Source organism: Prionailurus viverrinus, chromosome B3 (genome assembly GCF_022837055.1).
Source record: "Prionailurus viverrinus isolate Anna chromosome B3, UM_Priviv_1.0, whole genome shotgun sequence".
In the NCBI taxonomy this organism is placed as follows: Eukaryota; Metazoa; Chordata; class Mammalia; order Carnivora; family Felidae; genus Prionailurus; species Prionailurus viverrinus.
In genome coordinates this window covers 76,034,797-76,057,245 of record NC_062566.1, presented here as the reverse complement: position 1 = coordinate 76,057,245, position 22,449 = coordinate 76,034,797, and the positions used below count along the sequence as shown (strand labels likewise).

General features: G+C 35.0%; 1 protein-coding gene across 1 annotated transcript in view; it reads right to left on the bottom strand.

Annotated features, from left to right (window-relative positions):
• SCFD1 (sec1 family domain containing 1) overlaps positions 1 to 22,449 on the bottom strand; it is a 117,951-nt gene that overhangs the window by 56,536 nt on the left and 38,966 nt on the right. Inside the window, exons 11-14 of the mRNA XM_047862056.1 lie at positions 17,512 to 17,651; positions 13,889 to 13,979; positions 13,245 to 13,318; positions 12,493 to 12,574 (exon numbers count right to left, since the gene is read on the bottom strand). Of these exons, the coding sequence (XP_047718012.1) occupies positions 12,493 to 12,574; positions 13,245 to 13,318; positions 13,889 to 13,979; positions 17,512 to 17,651 (387 nt within the window). The remainder of the gene's footprint in view (positions 1 to 12,492; positions 12,575 to 13,244; positions 13,319 to 13,888; positions 13,980 to 17,511; positions 17,652 to 22,449) is intronic.

Sequence of the window (22,449 nt, the reverse complement as noted above, 5' to 3'; positions counted from 1 at the left end):
TTGAAAAAAAAAAAAAATTTAAAAAAATAAAAAAAAAAAAAAAAAAGAAAAACAAAAGTAACTGAATGGACAAAGGATAGTCTTTTCAACAAATGGTGATGGATCAGACATCTAATGTAAAAGAAAACAATCTAGACACAGACCTTACCTTTCACAAAAATTAAATAAAAATGAATCACAGACTTAAATGTAAAATGCAAAACTATAAAACTCCTAGAAGATAGGAGAAACGCAGAAGAAAATTTAGATGATCTTGGATATAGTGAAGACTCTTTAGGTACAACACAAAAGCATGATCCATGAAAGAAAAAAATCAGTAAGCTGTACTTAATTAAAATTAAAAGCTTCTATTCTGTGAAAGACACTGCCAAGAGAATGAGAAGACAAGCCACACAACCAGAGAAAATATTTGCAAAAGATACATCTTTTAAAGGACTTTTTCCTCAAATAATACCAAGAATGCTTAAGACTAAACAATAAGAAAATAAACAGCCCAAACAGACACCACACCAAAGAAGACCCAGATGGCAAGTAAGCATATGAAAAGATGATCCACATTGTATGTTATTAGGGAATTGCAAATTAAAGCAATGCGACACCACTACACATATATTTAAATGGCTGAAATCCAACATGGACAACACCAAATGCTGGTAAGGATGTGAAGCAACATGAACTCTCATTCACTGCTGGTGGAGAGCACAGCCACTTTGGAAAGCAGTTTGGCAGTGGGTAGTTTTGTTACCAATCTAAACATACTCTTACCATATGATCCAGCAACCAACCTCATGGGTTAAACACATCCACCCAAAAATCTTCACAGGGACATTTACAGCAACTTTATTTACAAATGCCACAAGTTGAAAGCAATCAAGATGTCCTTCAATGACTGATTGGATAAACAAACTGGTACATCCAGACAATCAAGTGTTAGTGATGAAAAGACTTGGAGAAGTCTTAGACTCACATCACTAAGACACTGAAATACTTCATGATTCTAACTACGAGGCATTCTGAAAAAGACAATACTGTGAAGACAGTAGAAAGACATGGGTGACAGGAACTCAGGGGAAGGGAAATAGGGATGAGTAGGCAGAGCACAGATGATTTTTAGGGCAGTGAAACTATTTCTGCATGATCCTGTAATATGGATACATGTCATTATACATCTGTCAAAACCCAGAGAATGTACAACAGTAAGAGTGAACCCTAATGAAAACTATGGGCTTTAGTTAATAACAACGTATTAATATTCACTTATGAATTGTTACAAATGTACCACACACTAATGCAAAATGTTAATAATAGGGAAAACTGGGGGGTAGGTGATAAAGAGGAATATGGAAATTCTCTGTACTTTTCACTCATTTTTTTCTACAGATGTAAAACTACTCCAAAAAACAGTCTATTAGTTAAAAAATAAAATCCAAAACACATGCATACAGTGGTAAACAAATGAACATAAGGGTCACATTTAACAGTGTTACAAAATTTGGGAAAATCTGTGTAGCTTTGAATAATAACACCTTTCACTTTTACTTTTTCATAGGTGTTAAATAAAATGACTCAAAAGAATATAAAGGATTTTACATGCACTTAAAACAAAGATATACTTCCAAAATCTATAAAGAACTTATCAAACTCAACACCCAAAAACAAATAATCCAGTGAAGAAATGGGCAAAAGACATGAATGGACACTTCTGCAAGAAGACATCCAGATTGGCCAACCGACACATGAAAAGATGCTCAACATCACTCATCATCAGGGAAACACAAATCAAAACCACAAATGAGATACCACCTCACACCTGTCAGGATGGCTAACATTATCAACTCAGGCAACAACAGATGTTGGTGAGGATGTGGAGAAAGAGGATCTCTTTTGCACTGCTTGTGGGAATGCAAACTGGTGCAGCCACTCTGGAAAACAGTATGAAAGTTCCTCAAAAAACTAAAAATAAAACTACCCTACGACCCAGCAATTGCACTACTAGGTATTTATCCAAGGGATACAGGTGTGCTGTTTCGAAGGGACACATGCACCCCATTGTTTATAGCAGCATTATCAACAATAGCCAAAGTATGGAAAGAGCCCAAATGTCCATCGATGGATGAATGGATAAAGAAGACGTGGTATATATATACAATGGAGTATTACTCGGCAATCAAAAAGAATGAAATCTTGCCATTTGCAACTACATGAATGGAACTGGAGGGTATTATTCTAAGTGAAATTAGTCAGAGAAAGAAGTATCGTATCACTTCACTCATATGAAGACTTTAAGAGACAACACAGATGAACATAAGGGAAGGGAAACAAAAATAATATAAAAACAGGGATGGGGACAAAACATAAGAGACTCTTAAATATGGAGAACAAACAGAGGGTTACTGGAGGGGTTGTGGGAGGGGGGATGGGCTAAATGGGTAAAGGGCATTAAGGAATCTACTGAAATCATTGTTGCACTATATGCTAACTAATTTGGATATAAATTTAAAATAAAATAAAATAAAAAGATATACTTACTTTTGTAGTGAATACAAAGAGTACCTAATAAAATTGTGCATGTGTATTAACATTTGGTATCATAGTCAGTACGTAACTCGAGCATGGAATTTGATTCTTGAGGTACTTATCAGTACTTCAACATAACTGACCTTTAAAAAACATCCATTGCTTTAAAAAGTGTATTTGTTTTAAGAAACAACTAACTTAAAAGTTGACCATTAAATTTCCATTTCCTATTTAAGCATTCATGGACATAAAAGACCAGAGGATACGGTAAATTTTATTTCTTTTTTTTTTATTTTTTTTTTTAAATTTTTTTTTTTTTTTCAACGTTTTATTTTATTTTTGGGACAGAGAGAGACAGAGCATGAACGGGGGAGGGGCAGAGAGAGAGGGAGACACAGAATCGGAAACAGGCTCCAGGCTCTGAGCCATCAGCCCAGAGCCTGACGCGGGGCTCGAACTCACGGACCGCGAGATCGTGACCTGGCTGAAGTCGGACGCTTAACCGACTGCGCCACCCAGGCGCCCCGGTAAATTTTATTTCTAACTTAATGTGACCAAGGAAGAAACCTCACCATTAATTTGTGGAATCTATGTATAACTCTGTCCCAATGTTCCTTCTAGTTTATTTCATGTTCCATAGAAGCCTCATGAAGGACTATGGAAAACAGGGGCCAGAAAAAAATTTTAAGGGCTATGTTTGATTTTGACTTTGATTAATTATTCTCTCTTTGACTATTCTATGTGCTTTTATTGTAAGCTACCTCAAATTCTGTAGAACAAGTTGAGGTATAAATAAATATGAGAAATTTATGAGAAAAAATAAGGAATGCATGTCCTTTTAAACATTTTACTCCTCATGTCAATTCACTTTTCTCTGTATTTATTCTGCTGCATACTTCCATAAGGGGAAAAAAAATCTGTAAATATCTACTGGGCTTTCTGGCCACATATTATGTAGCATATCCTATTTCTTGCTTTTCTAGGTCACTTTAAATCTAAAGCCAAAAAATTCGCATTACCAAAATTAATCATTGGCTTTCTCCATGATTTACACAAGGTTTTGTTTTGCTATTTTTTATTTTATCAAAGTATAATTAACATACAGTGTTATATTATTTTCAGGTACACAATATGATGATTCAACAATTCTACACATTACTCAGTGCTCATCATGGTTAAGTGTACATTTACTACCCTTTATTTATTTCACCCATCCCCCCACAAACTTCTCCTCTGGCAACAACCAATTTATTCTCTGTATTGAACAGTCTGTTTTGTCTCTTTTTTGTGTTTCTTAAAATCTACATGAGTGGAAATTATGGTATTTGTCTTTGACTGACTTGTTTCAACTAGCATTATACCCTCTAGGTTCACCCGTATTGTTGCAAATGGCAAGATTTCATTCTTTTTTTTTTTTTTTTTTTTGGTAAAGTAATATTCCATTGTGTGTGTGTGTGTGTGTGTGTGTGTGTGTACCTAGTATCTTACCTATTCATCTACTGATGGACAGTTGGGTTGTTTCTATATCTTCACAATTGTAAATAATGCTGCAATAAATGGTGGGATGAAATTATCTTTCCAAATTAGTGTTTTTGTTTTCTTTGGGTAAATACCCAGCAGTGGAATTACTGGATCATAGTGTACTTCTATTTTTAATTTTTTGAGGAACCTCCATACTGTTTTCCTCAGTGGCTACACAAATTTGTACTCCCACCAACAGTGCACAAAAGGGTTCCCTGTTCTCTACATTTTCACCAACACTAGCTGTTTCTTGTGGTTTTGATTTTAGTCATTCTGACAGGTGCTCTCTCAATGCATTTCCCTGATAATGAGTGATGCTGAGTATCTTTTCATGAGTCTATTGGCTATTTGTGTATCTTCTTAGGAAAAATGTCTGTTCAGGTCTCCTGCCCATTTTTAAATCAGATTATTTGGGTTTTTTGGTGTTGAGTTGTGTAAGGTCTTTATACATTTTGGATACTAACCCTTTACTAGATATGTCATTTGCAAGTATCTTCTCCCATTCAATAGGTTGCCTATTCAATAGGTGTTGGTGATGGTTTCCTTTGTGGTGCAAAAGATTTTTATTTTTATATGTCTCTTCAGGTAAGGGAAACAAAAGCAAAATTAAACAGGACTACACACACCAAAAAAGTTGTTTTTTTTTTTTTTAAAGATTTGAAATAAATGAACACTAAGCTTTGTTCGAATTTTTCACTTCTATCGCAATATAACTGACATATAATACAAAATTTGTTAAGTTTTAACATATGCATATGCCCATGAAATCATGAACACTATCCACATAATCAACCTACCATTCATTGCCCAGAAGCTTCCCTATTGTAATGCCTCCCTTCTGGCCCTCCCACTCCTTTCCAGGTGCCTAGGCAAGCAGTGATATGCATTTTATCACTACATATTAGCTTGCATTTTTACAAATTTCATGTAAATGCAATCACAGATTATATACTCTTCTTTAAAAAAATTTTTTTTTATATTTATTTTTGAGAGAGAGAGAGAGGGGGGCAGGGCGTGAATGGAGGAGGGGCAGAGAGAGAGAAAGACACAGAATCCGAAGCAGGCTCCAGGCTCTGAGCTGTCAGCACACAGCCCAACACCGGGCCTGAACCCACAAGCCGTGAGATCATGACCTGAGCCAAAGTTGGAACCGAGCCACCCGGGCGCCCCTATGTACTCTTCTTTAATGTGGCTTCACTCAGTGTATTTGAGATTCATCCATATTGCTATATGTGACAATAGTACTTTCCTTTCTATTTCTGAATAGTATTCCATTGTACGGATATACTATAATTTATTTATCCAATTCAGCTGTTGGTGGACATTGGGGTGTTTCTGGTTTTTGGTTATTACAATGAAGCTGCTGTGTACATTAAACACAGGCTTTCATTTGTTTTGGGTAAATACCTATGAGTGGAATGGCTGGACCATGTGACAGGTTTCTGTTTAACATTTTAAGAAACTAATAAACTATCTCCCAAAGTGGATATACCATTTTGCATTTCTACCAGAAGTGTATGAAAGTTCTAGTTTCTCTGTATCTTTGCTAAAGGTTGGCATGATCTTTTTTAATTTTAGATGTTTTAAACAGATGTGTAGTGAGGTCTCATGGTGGTTTTTGTTTCCATTTTTCTAGTGATTATTTATGTTGAACTTACTTGTCATCTGTGTATCTTTTATGGTCAAATCTCTGTTTAAATCTTTTGACCATTTTTAAATTAGGCTGTTTATGTTCTTATGTTCTTATTATTGAAGTCATATTAAAGACTTCTGAGAAGTCTTTATTTCTTCTCACTTAACCTTTATAATTGGGTCTCAATGACAAGGGTATTTTCACCGTTTTTTTTGAAGATGTGGAAGTAGTCTCCCAAAATTTACAGTGAGTGAGAAGTGAGAAGCTCTCATTTGAGAGCTACCTTTGGTTGTAATTGAAAAAAATGTCAAGTTCTGAAAGTAACTAATCTCATCTGGGTAAGAAGAGGTAGAAGACAATGAAGTGTCATTTGGGGACTTCCTCCTACAGAATATATTGCCCCCTGTGCCTTGAAAAGACACCAAGGTCACATGAACATTCATTTGGTATGTATACTGAGCAAGACATCACTCTAAAGCGATCAGTTAAAATAGAGCTAAAGAAATGTTGTGATTTCTAGTATAGTAAAATTTCTTTCCTACTGTGATCAGGGGAGTAGTGATGAGTTAATCAAAGTCCATTAATGTAAAGAATAACAACAACAAAAAAATATGTGTTGTGTATAAATAAACATTTTAAACACCGCCTTTTAACTTAAGACCTAAAACGCACAACTGTCTGTCAGTCTTGTTGTGACTGTACTTAGTACAGTGGTTTTCTTTTAGTACAGTGGTTTCTTTAAGTACAGTGGTTTCACTGAATTTTTTTCTTTCTTGCATAAAGCACAACTATAACGATCACATATAATGTCCAGTTTCAGTTTCTTTGAAATGGAACCAAAAACCATACAGATACTTGCAAAGCGAGTTTAGGATTTTTCAAAATTTTCTAATCTTTTAATGTTTTTTTTTTTTTTTACTACTAATTTTATTTTAATGTTTATTTTATTTTTGAGAGACAGAGTGAGCAAGAGAGTGGGAGAGGGGCCAAGAGAGAGGGGGAAAGACGAAATGAAGTGGTCTCTGTGTTGACAGCAGACAGTCTGATGCCGGGCTGGAACTCATGAGTCATGATGTCATAACCTGAACTGAAGTCAGACGCTTAAGTGACTGAGCCACCCAGGCACCCCTTTTTACTACTAATTTAAACAACAGCTAAATCACTACCTTCAGTAAGTCTTTCTAAGGTGTATAACTTAGTTTTAAAGAAACAATCCTCTTCTTTTTTTTTTTTTTTTAAATTTTTTTTCAACGTTTTTATTTATTTTTGGGACAGAGAGAGACAGAGCATGAACGGGGGAGGGGCAGAGAGAGAGGGAGACACAGAATCGGAAACAGGCTCCAGGCTCTGAGCCATCAGCCCAGAGCCTGACGCGGGGCTCGAACTCACGGACCGCGAGATCGTGACCTGGCTGAAGTCGGACGCTTAACCGACTGCGCCACCCAGGCGCCCCAGAAACAATCCTCTTCTTAAACAACTGACATACGTAGATTGGAATCAAATACAAGTAACTCTTAGGTAAGCAAAAAATGCAACTTGTGAAGCATACTAGTGGCCAGTTGTCAACACTCTGGTTTCTCTTCAAATCGTATAAATCTTTCGCCTTTTACTAGTGGCCAGTTGTCAGCATGGCATAATGTGGCCGGCAGGCACTATGTTTTATAGGAATAAAGGCCATCAGTTAATTTGGTGTGTTGACTAGTAGAGATCAATTAAGGGAGCTCCTACTTTATTTTTAAAGCTTATCTTCCTTTCTCTGTATGGCTTATTTCACTTAGCATCACACTCTCCAGTTCCATCCACGTTGCTACAAAAGGCCATATTTCATTTTTTCTCATTGCCATGTAATATTCCATTGTGTATATAAACCACAATTTCTTTATCCATTCATCAGTTGATGGACATTTAGGCTCTTTCCATAATTTGGCTATTGTTGAGAGTGCTGCTATGAACATTGGGGTACAAGTGGCCCTATGCATCAGTGCTCCTGTATCCCTTGGATAAATTCCTAGCAGTGCTATTGCTGGGTGATGGGTATTGAGGAGGGCACCTTTTGGGATGAGCACTGGGTGTTGTATGGAAACCAATTTGTCAATAAATTTCAGAAAAAAAAAAAATAAAAAAATAAAAAAATAAAAAAATAATAAAAAAAAAAAAAAAAAAAAAAAAAAAAAAATAAAGCTTATCTTCCTCTAGAAAAGATAAAGAAGTTGAGCTCAAGAAAGGGAGGAGCCTCCTTCCCCCTGTAGTTAAAAGCTAGCATTGCTAGCAAGGGCTAAGTCTTTTCAGAGTATAAACCTAAGGTAGTACATGTTTGCTTGACCAGATTAAGTCTGCAGATCTAATTCAGTACGTCTTAACTTTCTCTACAAGAAGCAGGAAAACAAAAATGAGAATTCAGCACCAATGACGCCTCAATGCATAATAGCTTCTTAACAGCTGTTTTTTGTCAACTGTATCAGGATGGAGTGTTCAGATGTTAGAGCTCTTCCTTCAGGTGGGGGCATTAGGGGAAAGAGCACATAATGCCATTTCTATTTCTCATCTACTATGACTTACACATAGGTGTCTTTTCCTTTTATTAGGTACTTGCTAAAGAATACTTAATTAAGTTTGACTAGGCACATGGGACAAAAATAATTGAAATAAACTAAAATTTGTCTATAAATTACTTAAATAATTTAAGTAATCCCAGGAGCCATTCCCCAACAACCAGCAAGTGGTTTTGTATTAGAAATGAAAATGTATTAGAAATCAAAGAAATGCTAAAAAAAGAGATTTAAAAGGTATGGATTACTTAAAACAAATGAGAATTCAACAATTTACTCTTTCATCTATTAGACCAAAGCTAACCACCCAACCCACTAAAATCCTTAGAGTATCAATAAGCACAGGTAATAATAATTGCCAACGTTGTTGCAAACTGGTATGCTGTTTCTGCTTTCCACCAAAACACTGATTGCCAGATAACTGCCACAACTTCTAAACAAATTATTTTCTTCTAGTATTCTGCTTCAGAAAATGATCTAAGGAAATGTAAGAAGCAGCTATTATCTAAACATCCCCAAAGATATGCAAAACTGCAATGAAGACAAATCGCAAAAGAAATGTTCTGAGATCTCTGCATAAAAAGTCATAATATTCTTGCCAATAGTAATAAAAAATATCTACTGCTTAGGTGAGTAAAAGTTTGCAAGTAAGTGAAGCTCAAATCGTCAATAAATTCTAGTTATGAGAGCAAGAGATCATGGAGAACAATACTTATTAAGTTTGTATTAACATTATAGCTAGAGGTAGATGGTGTAGCTCAGTAAAAGTACAAATAAACATGCCATTTAAAAGTAAATATTATAGGGGCGCCTGGGTGGCGCAGTCGGTTAAGCGTCCGACTTCAGCCAGGTCACGATCTCGCGGTCCGTGAGTTCGAGCCCCGCGTCAGGCTCTGGGCTGATGGCTCAGAGCCTGGAGCCTGTTTCCGATTCTGTGTCTCCCTCTCTCTCTGCCCCTCCCCCGTTCATGCTCTGTCTCTCTCTGTCCCAAAAATAAATAAACGTTGAAAAAAAAAATTTTTTTAAGTAAATATTATAAAGTTGGAAATTTAATAATTATGGAAAACCTTAAGAAGAAATTTTTTAACTAGGAGTAATGAGAAATAATGGGACTAGAATTTATGTGCTAATTTTGACAAGGAAGAATACCTTCCTAATTTTGACAAGGAAGAATAAAAGAGACTGTCAATATTACAAAGACTCTTCACAGAAAACATTCTAATTTTTTTATACTAAAAGAATTTTTCACATCAAAATATTTCTTAGAGTATGCAGCTTATTAAATACAACTATAATTTACATATAAATATTTAAGATAAATATACTCCTTTATCAATGATATTTAAAAACATTCTGAGTGACTGGGTTTCTTAGAATGACCCAAGAAGGAACAGCGTGTCCTATAGGGGACATTATTTTCCTTCTGCAAATGAAATGTCCTGTATAACACTGTTTCTTTAAATCAGATCCTGTCAAAAGGGTGTCTTCCTTGAGTTACAGCAAAACAATCATCCCAAAATGTGTAGCTTTTATATAAAATCACTTAACAACACAGTGAATGACAAATTAGTTAGCATAAAATGTTCTGCCAATCAGCAGCCCCGGAAAAAACAACTTCTTTTATAAAGAAAGCCAAATTACCAGGTCTTAAAGAAGAATTATGTGGGTTATGCACAGTAGCATGTTAAAATACCTGAGACAGATGGCCTCTATTAGCACACATTGATTTTGAAAAACTCATATAAAATCATCAGTATAAAATTATAAATAAACATCATAAAGAATTTATAGTAAATTGTGCCTTAAAAAAAAACAGTTCTTCACCTAGACAGCTATAATAGCTGTCTTCCAATTCCATACTTAATTCCAGAACTCACCCATCACTCAGACTCATTTTTCTATTTAAAACACAAATCACATCATGTCATTAATCTCCAATGACTTCCCATCACACTTAAATTCCAATTTCTCTTGATCCCACAGTCTATCACTTTTTCACTCCTTACTATAAGCACATTAATCTTCCTTTATGACCTGGGGCGCCTGGGTGGCTCAGTCGGTTAAGCGTCCAACTTCGGCTCAGGTCATAAACTCGTTTTCCTGAGTTTAAGCCCCCATGTCGGGCTCTGTGCTGATAGCGCAGAACCTGGAGCCTGCTTTGGAACCTGTCTCTGTCTCTGTCTCTGCCCCTCCCCTGCTCGTGCTCTGTTTCTCTCTCTCTCAAAAATAAAGATTAAAAAAAATAATAGAAATCTTCCTTTGTGTCCTTAAACACACTAACTTTGTTCCTTGTCTTAAGGCCTTTGCACTTTTTTAGTCCTTCTGCCTGGAATGCCTGGCCCTGGAATTTTCACTAACCAGCTCCTTGTGGTTCAGGTCTCAACTCAAACATCACCTCATCAAAGGTCATTTCCCTAACCACTTACTCCTAACCACTTACAGTAGCCCTCTCTGATGTTCTCTATCACCTCATATCACCCTGTTTTTGTTTTCTTATCACCTAAATGACTGAAGTTATCTTGTTTTCTAATTTGGGTACTTTGTTTATTGTTACTATAATAGAAGCTCCATGAGAATACATAACTTGTCTTATTTACCACAGAATTTCCAAGGCCTAGCACAACAAACAGTTACTCCATAAACATGACTGAATAAATCAATTACGTTAGCTAGAATTTTCTTAAACCATAAGCTCTAGTCTCTGACCTGGAGTAATTCATATAAATTTGTAGCAGGATAATGTTTGTCAAGTTTTATGAATAGGATAAAACTACGCTTTCCATAGTATAATAAATTAGTTACTTTGGGTTACACAACTCCGTTTGGTAATTTTATTGGTTTTACAACTATGAGAACTGAGGTCACAAAGTAAAATGTAAGAATCAATAAACTTTACTAATGAAAAAATAAACAAAAACTAAAGTCAAAGTAAATCCACAGAAGGGTTTAAATCTTAAAGACCACACAGGACTATTAACAACTGTTGTAACTTCTTAGAATTTATTTTTACTTGTCCACTTACTTGCGCTTAGCACCTAGCAACACTGCTTGGCACAAAGCAAGTACTCAAAAAATATTAGTTTAATGGATCATAAGATCCTTAGTACAAAATTACAGGTTAACAGATATAAACCAGAACTTATATTTTGTTTCGATGCAATAAACTTTTTACATTAGATTCAGTCTTCACCTTGTAAGCCAAGCCTTTTCTCTCCTACTGAAGGATATTCTCAATATAGCTCTCTGTTGTATTTCACCTGATGATATATATTATCTCCACAGGAGACAATGACCTCAGGCAAACAGATCTGTGCAGTCTTTACCCATTTTACAGAGATGCTAAATATGGAAGGGAAAATATCAGTAGAGTCATCTATAAACTGAACAATTATGTTTCTATCCCTGTAGGTACATGAAAATCGCCAGTACCAATATTGAGATGTGCAACAAAAGAAATTACGCAGGTTTAAATTCCATGATGCACAATGTCCATTATCTATCTATATTAGTTCCTTCCTATCTCTATGACTTTTTAAATCATTAATAAAGAAAAATGTTTAAGTCCCTTTCCCATAAATTCAAGGTGTTATCAATATCTTTGAAAAGCAATAAACATATTTAGCTATTTTACACTGCTTTTTCAAATATATCATATCAGACGGAAAGCAAGGGTCAGTAATAACCACGTCCTAGTGTATGGCCAATTTGTCACTGAAATTCAGCTACATGTCCAGAGAATAAGGGACAGCAGAATACTGAAGGACTGATATGGGGTAATCATGAACAAAGTAATGAGATAAAAGAACTATGATAACAACATATAGAAGATACAAACCATTTATCTCAAAATCACAGTACAACAGGAGACAGTAAGAACTCTTAATAAAATACTCATCTAAGACTAAAAGTTAATGGATATTTTAGATAGTACTATAGTAAGAAGGGTGTCTAAATCTCTATTCCTGACAGACACAGGTCTACTGTTAACAAAGTGTAGAGGTAGTACTGAAGCAATATTGAGACAACATAATACAAATATCACAGATGTAACTTTCATATACTAAACGTGTGACCTTGGCAAATCACTAATCTTTCTGGATTCTTAAGCTTCCTCATTTGCAAAAAATGAAGGCACTAATGTTGCCTTTGATAATTTTATCTCATATTATTACAGTGAGGCCTCAATGAGATAATGAATATGAAACCATCTTAAAAAGTATAAAACTCTACATAAATAGAACACATAAATATTGGGGAGTAGGTTAAATTTACCTTTATATGTTCTAAAACAGCAGTGGCAACATTTGTATGGAGATCAATAAGTCTTTTTTTTTCAAGGAGTTCTGGCAAAGAACTACAAATACCAAAAAATTAAAAATTAACCATTCAATTTTCTAAGAAAATGACATAGATCTTAATAAAATACACACCTGGGTGTTTCCTCTGAGGAAACAAGTAGTGATAAAATGACAAATTAAACTGATATCAACCAAAGTTAATCTCTAGGCTTTAACACATAACAATATTCACTACTTTAATACAAGTAAAATACTTCTTAAAGTAATCTCCCTCCCAAACATCATTATTCCACCATTTCACTTTCTGATTCCAAAATCTGGAGGTTTAGAGTAAAATCAGATTAATGGAAATATGATTTTACATATACATTTAAAACACATTTCTTCTCTCCTTGATGGTTTCAAGTACCAGAAAGAACATGCTTGACCTTTAGTTAACATAATAACAGCAGCAATGGTAAAATAGTAAGTTGTATTATTTTATCACCAATACTATCTTCCTAGTAAAATTATCCCCATTATACAATTCTAACTAGTGAAAGAAGCAAATGATCTGCTATATAAAAGGAACTTAAATCAGCTTAAAGAGACAATTTAGTTTTTTAAATTTAAAGGTCTATGCCATTACCTACTGTTTCCTATTATTAAAAATATTAGCCAAACTTTTAGCCTTCAAGATAAATCTTATCAACAGACAGACTTAAAGGTCATATATTGCCTACTTACCTAACAGCTGATGTTAGCTTAGCAGTATTGTCAGAAAGCATACTTATGGCTCCTTCATCTTCCCCCTCTAGTCCCTGAGAAGGAAAAAAAAAAAGATCCCAGAAACATAAAAATCAATATATTCCTCAGATTACGGATCAACACTAAGATCTGAGTCACCCAGAGTGACGATTCTTCTCCTCTAAGGAACAAACACCCATCTCTAATAGTTACATTAGAGTTCTAGGTACCACCAGTCTAATATAAATGGTGGGATGACCACCGAGCAGCACCGAGTATTTTCAGATAAGGAAATAGGCGCAGAAGCTTGGCACTGGTCACACAGTAATAAACAGTATGGCCACATGCGGAGTGTATCACAGTACAGTTAGAGTGTGCAGCGTTGGAACACAGACCTCTAACATGAAGCCACATTATATATTTTTTCAGATTATAAATACAGATTATTCTTTGAAAAAATTTTGCTCTTCTCAGTATTTACATTTCTTTTTTAAGAGATAATTTATGTAAATTGACAATACTTTTTTTGTTATTAAAACAATGAATGGCTCAAATTTTCATAAGGAACAAAAAAATTAACCTCTTCCTCCCTCCAGATGTCCTTCTACTTTTGTATAATTCTAAGACAGCAAACAGAATCTTACCATAATGCTTTTAAGTCGTTTAACCTCATCTTCCTGTGCTCGGTAAGATTCTAGTTCTTGCTGAACTGATTCTGCAACTTCTGGGAATGGACTGAAACAGTAATGAACAAGATGAACTATGATTATGACATTAAAATATTCCTTTTTGTATGAATTCTGAAATATATACCATGAGAATTTATTTTTATTTTAAATGTACCTATTTGGATTTGAATATTTTTTATATATAACATAGGCAGAAAACACTTAGCATAAATCCAACTATGTATCCTTCTAGTATCTATATTATAAATACTATTTCTTTAAAATGCATATCATAATACTTCTACATTTAAGGACATTTAAATTTTTTTCTATTATTTTCATTAGCCATATCATATTTTTCTTCACCTATATGCTGTTAGGAAAAAAAGTAAAATATTTAAGTGACTGAAAAACAAAGAAGAGGAGTCATGGTATACCAAACATCAATTAAATATTACTAACCAAATTAACACAGATTATCAAAGGGTTCATATAACTACAAACATGGCATTTAAAAAATATTATATGCAGGTAATTGTGAAAAAAGGTCTTTTAATTCTGTAAGCTTAATATCTTAGAACACTGTTAGTAAAAACAGAATACAGGCCACAGTTTTGCTGTTCTAAGGTGTGATGTCTTCTTCCAGGCAAATGAGGTTTAGCAGTAATATCCGTAGACTTAGGACACAAGTGATCTGCAATCATTGAGCAGCTTTGGTTGGAACAGTTTCACGTGGCACTAATCTTGAATAATTCTAAACGAACGTGTGGTTGACCATGAAATAGTCCCTAATGTAAATAATTTTCATCTACAGCTTTAGCAGAGGCCAGAAGCTTTGCTTCCTTCAAAAAAGAAAAGACAATGAATAGCAATAAAACAAAAGCACTTTGCCCTGACACCTGGTAACACTCCATTCACTATCAGCACATTTCACCCAATGGAGACTGAGAGAAATGGCAGAAGTCCCTGAAAGGATTTTGAGGAAAACAGTCCAGTTTTACATGACAACTGTAGGCATAAACCTCAGCTTCAGCAGACTATGCTGGCAGAATATAGCACTGAGCATGTTTAAATGTGCTGGCTGAATTAGATAATCCTGAAATCTCCAGTATCTCCTAGTCTTAGGACTAACAAACAATAACTGCTTACATTTACAGAGTGCTCACTCTATGCCATACACAATGCTAAAAATCTGTCTCAATTTCTCATCTAATCTAACCACGGTCTTGGTGAGGTACATACTATTAATAATTAAGACCAGGACCTTTGGGATCTGCCAGGACTGGCCTTTATTCTTGTTTTTACCAATGATAACTAGATGACTCTGGGCAAGTTACTTCTTTATATTTTTCACTTTGTCTTCATAACAACCCTCTGAAATAGGGCAATAGATTCGTAGAATTATCATCCCTACATTTTACTGATGAGGAAAATGAAGCTCAGAAAGATTTAAGTTACTTCTTTTATTCTACACAATCTCCCAGTATCTTTGCACATACATTACTATTACTGTATTTCTCTAATATTGTAGTACAATCTTTAGAGTGAGAGTTATTCAGGGCTACAATTACTTACAAAGAATTAAATATCTTACTATTCAACTGACTTCTTAGATTGTTCCTAAATATATAGTCTAAAGAAAATAGTCAAATCTTCCATATTTGAATGAAGACATTTTTTTCTTAAGCTTTTTTCTATTAGAAAATGTGAATCTTTTTTTAAAGTTTATTTATTTATTTTGAGAGAGAGAGTGAGATACAGCGTGGAAATGGCAGAGAGAGGGAGAGAAAGAATCCCAAGCAGGCTCCAAGCTGTCAGCAAAGAGCTGACACGGGGCTCTATCTCACGAACTGTGAGATCATGACCTGAGCAGAAATCAGGAGTCAGATGCTCAACTGACTGAGCCACCCAGTCGCCCCCCCAAAAGTGTGAATCTTCAAGTTAACTTTACAATACTCTGCATACTCTATAAATAACGTAAATGTAATTTCTTGTTCTTTGCCACTATGGAAAAAAATACAGACTATGGAATTCTAAAGAGAAGAAAATCATTTAAAATCAATTATAATAGTATTATGCTAAGTGAAATAAGTCAGAGAAAGACAGATACCATATGTTTTCACTCATATGTGGATCTTAAGAAACTTAACAGGAGACCATGGGGGAGGTGAAGAGGGAAAAAAAGTTACAAACAGAGAGGGAGGGAGGCAAACCATAAGAGACTCATAAATACACAGAACAAACTGAGGGTTGAGAGGGTTGGGGGAGCGGGGAAAGTGGGTGATGGGCAATGAGGAAGGCACTTGTTGGGATGAGCACTGGGTGTTGTATGGAAGGAAGGCCATTTGACAATAAATTATATTAAAAAATAAAAAATAAAAAATAAAAATAAATAAAATCAATCATATTAGTACCTAAACTGCCACAGCAGAAAGAGGAAAACCGTGACTTTTCTTTGCACAGAAAATAAAACTCCTTGTTATAAGCAATGTGACTTTCCAGTGTTAAAAAAAAAAAAAAAGTTATAAATAGATAAAGCACACAAAAAATCCAGCTGATTGAATCAATCCTATTATTTTACTTCTCTTTAAACATAAATGAGGCCAAAAGGAATAGCCATATCACGAACATGGATACATATATAGGTACAGTAATGCTTGAAATACTCAAAATAATAGTAATAATAAATAACATTATACTTCTGTAATTGTTGATGAGCAGCATTCTTTTTCTCAGAGAAAAAGAATATTTTTGGTTTGTTTGTTTAGAATGACTTCCCTAGCCATAAGGACCACTAGATAACTTTTCAACGTTTATTTATTTTTGGGGGGACAGAGAGAGACAGAGCATGAACAGGGGAGGGGCAGAGAGAGAGGGAGACACAGAATCGGAAACAGGCTCCAGGCTCTGAGCCATCAGCCCAGAGCCCGACGCGGGGCTCAAACTCACGGACCGCGAGATCGTGACCTGGCTGAAGTCGGACGCTTAACCGACTGCACCACCCAGGCGCCCCTAGATAACTTTTATAACAATTAATGAGGCCATTAAATACCCTAAACTTTAAAGGGACATAGCAACACATGGGATCTATATATCTGCCTACAATAAATCACAAAGCAAATTATTATTTCTAATGTGCTTTAAACAAATCTGATTTTCAGGCTTAGCTATTCTCTCTCCACAGTTATCTAAAACTGTGTTTGTATGAAGGCAGATACGGAACAAAGAGGGAAAATTACACTTCAAAGTTTTCCTGTCACAAAAACCTATCTTAATGAAAGACAGAAATGGTCTTGTAGAGGGTCAATGGATAGCAACACAATTTAAAAAAACTACCTATAAAATCTACCAAATCATATAGTATGGTTTTAACGAACAGGCAAGGGGCCCCTAAAAAACAACCAACAAAAAACAACATAGGAATCAGGAAAAAATCAAGCAATAAAGACATCTCTACAGACTATTTAGTTATGGCTACCTCTTGTGTAGATGAACCACTATTATCTTTTTGATTTTTTTAATCAAATTCATTGTCATATGACATCTTCATTTCTTTTTAAGGGGTGAATCTTTCACTTACTGATACTTTTCTTACTTACCTTCCTTTATGTTTCTGCCAAAATTTATCAACTGGAGTTAAATCATAAGACTTCTTGTTTTTTCTCTTTGGTCGAGCACCAGCTGGAGAATTTTCTACTCCTGAAGATTCTTCCAAATTAACTCTGTTTAAATGGAAATCCTAGGAAAAAAGTGATCTTTTTTTAAGTAACAATTTAAGAACCATAACATTTCCTACAACGAGGAACATAATCAACAGATTCTTGCTGTCTTTTCTAATATTTCTAATAAGGACAAAATATACATCTGAAATTTAAAGACCTCTTTCTAATGTTTTGTTACACAAAATATACTTTCAAATGTTTATGTATTTTAATTAAAATAGTAGATGCAAATGATTAAAACTTAAAAAAATATATAAAAATCATGTTAAGGTTGTGTATCCTCCTAGAAAAATATTTTTGCATATGGCAGCATAGACATATCCTTTTAATTTTAAAGAGTTAGATTACATTATGCATATTTTGTACCTTGCTTTTCTCACTTAACAAAGTATTTTATTTTTTTTTAAATAACATATTCTTTTTTTTAAGTTTATTTACTTTGAAAGAGACAGCGTGTGTGAGCACACATGGGGGAAGGGCAGAGAGAGGGGGAGAAAGAGAATCCCAAGCAGGCTTTGTGCTGCCAACATACAGCCCAACATGGGACTCAGTCTCATGAGCTGTGAGTTAATAATCTGAGCCGAAATCAAGTGTCAGATGCTTAACCAACTGAGCCACCCACGCGCCCCAATAATGTATTTTAGAGTTTTTTCTCTACCTCTGTATTTACATCTACCTCATCTTTATCATGGTTGTATAGGAGTCCAACATTTGGACATAATCCATTTATTTAAACAGGCCTCCTAATGCCTGTTTCTAGTAACAAACATAGTCTTAAAATAATTTTTAAACTTTTAGAAAGTGAGTATTTTTTCTATCCTTTCCCTTCCTTCTTGCATTAGACCCAGGGAATTCCTATGGTTCAACTCTACTCTGAAGAATAGTGAGCCAAAGACAAAATATGGCCATCAGTAAATGAGTAAATGAATGACGAGCAAAAAAAGAAATTATGTGGAGAAATTATCTAATATGACTACATTATCATCTTAGTTCTAAGATAGAAGGGTTTTTTTTTTTTTAATATTTATTTTTGAGAGAGAGAGAGAGAGAGCGAGAGAGAGAGCGCACCAGCAGGGGAGGGGCAGAGATAGAGAGAGCGAGAGAGATACAGAATCCAAAGCAGGCTCCAGGCTCTGGGCTGTTAGCACAGAGCCCGACATGGGGCTTGAACCTGGGAACTGTGAGATCGTGACCTGAGCCCAAGTCAGATGCTTAACCGCTGAACCACCCAGGCACCCCTAGAAGTTTTTAATTAATAATTAAACTTCTAGGTCCTAGCAGATTAAATACTGATTGTAACTTAATCTCCTCTTTTATTATTTTTCTAAATTTAAATCCAAGTTAGGTAACAGTATAATAATGATTTTAAGAGTAGAATTTAGTGATTCATCACTCACATACAGCACCCAGTGTTCATCCCAAGTGCGCTCCTTAACGCCCATCACCCATTTGGCCCATCCCCCCACCGAACACCCCTCTAGAAACCTTCAGATTGTTCTCTGTATTTAAGAGTCTCTTATGGTTTGTCTCCCTCTGTTTTTGTATTATTTTTGCTTCTCTTCCCTTATGTTCGTCTGTTTTGCATCTTAAATTCCACGTATGAGTGAAATCATGTTTGTCTCTCTGTGACTGACTTCTTTCACTGAGCATAATACACTCTAGTTCCATCCATGTTGCTGCAAATGGCAAGATTTCATTCTTTTTGACTGCTGAGTAATATTCCATTGTGTGTGTGTATGTGTGTATAATTTGGCTATTGTCAATAGTGCTGCTATAAACATCGTGATGCATGTGCCCCTTTGAATTAACATTTTTGCATCCTTTGGATAAATACCTAGTAGTGCAACAACTGCCAGGTCATAGGGTGGTTCTATTTTTAATTTTTAGGGGAATCTCCATACTGTTTTCTAGAGTGGCTGCAACAGTTAGCATTCCCACCAGCAGTACGAAAGGGTCCCCCTTTCTCCTCATCTTCACCAACATCTGTTGCTTCCTGAGTTGTTAATTTTAGTCATTCTAACTTAATTTCCTCTTGATAAAAGTAGGTCAAGTCTAGTCTAGTACATTAGACCATACCCTGCAACTGTGTTTTGAGAAATAACATAATAATGGCAAGAACACTTCCATTGTTTGCATTAACAGCCAGGCAAATAAGAAAAATTTTGGTCTTCAAAATTGGGAAATTAGAACATTCTGTGCTGTACTTAGTCATATTAAAGAAACTGAATATTTATACACAAATACAAGACAACAGAATTAGTTTTAACAGGCAGAGTCGAAACTGTTCCCTCTGATATTCATACTTTCTTGACTTAGAAGACTGGACAATGGTGTCCCCAATCACGGGTTATAAATAAATAACATTGAGAAGTGCTAAAAACATGGGTAAGTCTTCAGCAGTATTGGTTTCCTTTTACAAGTTAAAGTAGACCAGTAGACCCAAACAGAGCTAATGTTAACAAAATTACATTTTGATGAAATAGGTGACACCCATTTATGCAGAGCTAAGATTTATATTCACATGAGAAAACAGCATAGTAAAATAAAAGTAACTTTTATTTTGTCAAAGAATTGAGACAAATCTAATCAAGTGTCTAGATCATTTTACAGAAAATACTGGGGATAGAGAACCATGTCAAATTGCGTCCCACAAGAATACAATCAACCAAACACAGAAACGTAGAAAATTCTTTAGAAAACGATTCCAATTCCTTCAACCAAAAAACGGCAATAAAAAAGGAATGGAAACAGAGGAATTACTATAAATTGAGAAACTTAAAGATATATCAACCAATGCAATGTACAGATACTGTTTGGATCCCTGTTTGAACAAACCAATTGTAAAGATGCGTCTTTGAAACAATTAGGAAATGCTGAATACAGAGATAATATGAGATACTACCAAAGAATAATTGTTAATTTTGTTAGGTATGGTAATAAAATTATGGTCCTTCTTTAAAGATAAATGCTGTAGTATGTATGCATAGATCATATAATGCCTGAGATAAGATGCATATTGCCTGGGAAACTGAGTGATACAAATGGAGGTTCATTATAGCACTCTGTAACTTTGTCTTTTTATATGAAATATTGCCTAAAAAAATCTTAAAATTTTATCCATAACAATGAATACAACCTGCAAATTTTTGCCCCTTGCCACAGTGATTGTGAAAGTACGTGTTGAGATGGGGCCTCATCACCCTTAATTTGGGAGTGATTATGAAAAATAAGAGTTTCTCCTTGCCCATCCACATAATATAGATATGTTATTTTAATACACGGAGGTTCAAGGGTTCTTTTATATTGAACAGCACTACCCAACATATCCTAATTCAGATGCCAAGGTATTCTGTACAGATTCAGCAATGTCAGTGACACTCTGATAAGCTAGTTCATTCTTATTAAAGCAAAATTCCTTATTACTCTAGGAATCATGGGCTAAAAAAGCCCCTACAGATACACTGCTGACTATATGCAGACATTTCCAATTTATTCATTCTCTAAACTAGCAAAGAACTTGAGACGTAATGATTTAGAAACAGGATGTCCAATACAGCTGATACTGGTCACATGTGGCCACTGATTATCTGGAAAGTAACTAGTCAGAATTGAGATGTGATGTAAGTACAACATACACCAAATTTTTCAGACTTAATATATAAAGAATAGAAAATAATTAGTTTTAAATTGATGTGTTAAAATGCCAATAATTTGATTTATAGAGTTATATAAAATATATTAAAATAAATTTCATCTGTTCCTTTTTATGTTTTTAATGTGGCTATGGGAAAATCTAAAATTACATCTGTAGTTCACACTTTATTTCTTTGAGAAAGCACTGTTTTAGAAACCCTGAACTTTGGTCAATGATAAAAGAAGGAAGAGAAAAGAAAAATATGTGAAGACATTAAGAAAAAAAGAAGGAAAAATCTAACTTGGAATACTTCTAAGAATCATTTAATTTAAAAAGAAAATCTCTATACAATGCTGCATCATAAACATAGATAAAAATCTCAAAATCCTACATACTAAGCAAGTGGGATATAAGGGGGAAAAAATGGTAGCAACCTAATGCTAGATTAGTATATGGCAAGTAACATATACTCTTCTTTCCCTTAAATAAACATTTTTTAAGTTTATTTATTTATTTTGAGAGAGAAGAGAGAGCATGGGAGGGGCAGAGAGGGAGGGCTAGAGAAAGAATCCTAAGCAGGCTCCACGCTGATGGCATGGAGCTCAATGTGGGACCTGAATTCACCAACTGTGAGATCATAACCTGAGCTGAAATCAAGACTTAGATGTTTGGGGTGCATCTGGGTGACTCAGTCAGTTAAGCATCTAACTCTTGGTTTTGGCTCAGGTCATGATCTCATTGTTTGTGAGATCAAGCCCCATGTTGAGTTCTGCACTGACAGCATGGAGGCTGCTTGGGATTCTCTCTCTCCCTCTGTCTCTGCCCCTCCCCTGCTAGCACATGTGCTTTCTCTCTTTCAAAATAAATAAATAAAGTCAGAGCACTAAAAAAAGAATGAGACGCTTAACCAACTAAGCCACCCAGGAGCCCCTCCCTTAAATAACATTTTAATTCAAGCTCAGAAATAGCAATGAATATGGAAATACAATGAAACAATACCATTTTAAAAAATGAATGAAGTCAAGGTTGTTTTCTTGGCTTTTATGTAGTCTACACACTTTTATTAGGAGCTTCCTATGAACAGCTTAGATTAAGGGAGTAGAAGTTTACATCATACTTGACTTTTAGGCAAATGCCTCAAACTAGTCCAATACAGTGTTGTCCAAGGGGTTTTGTGTTAA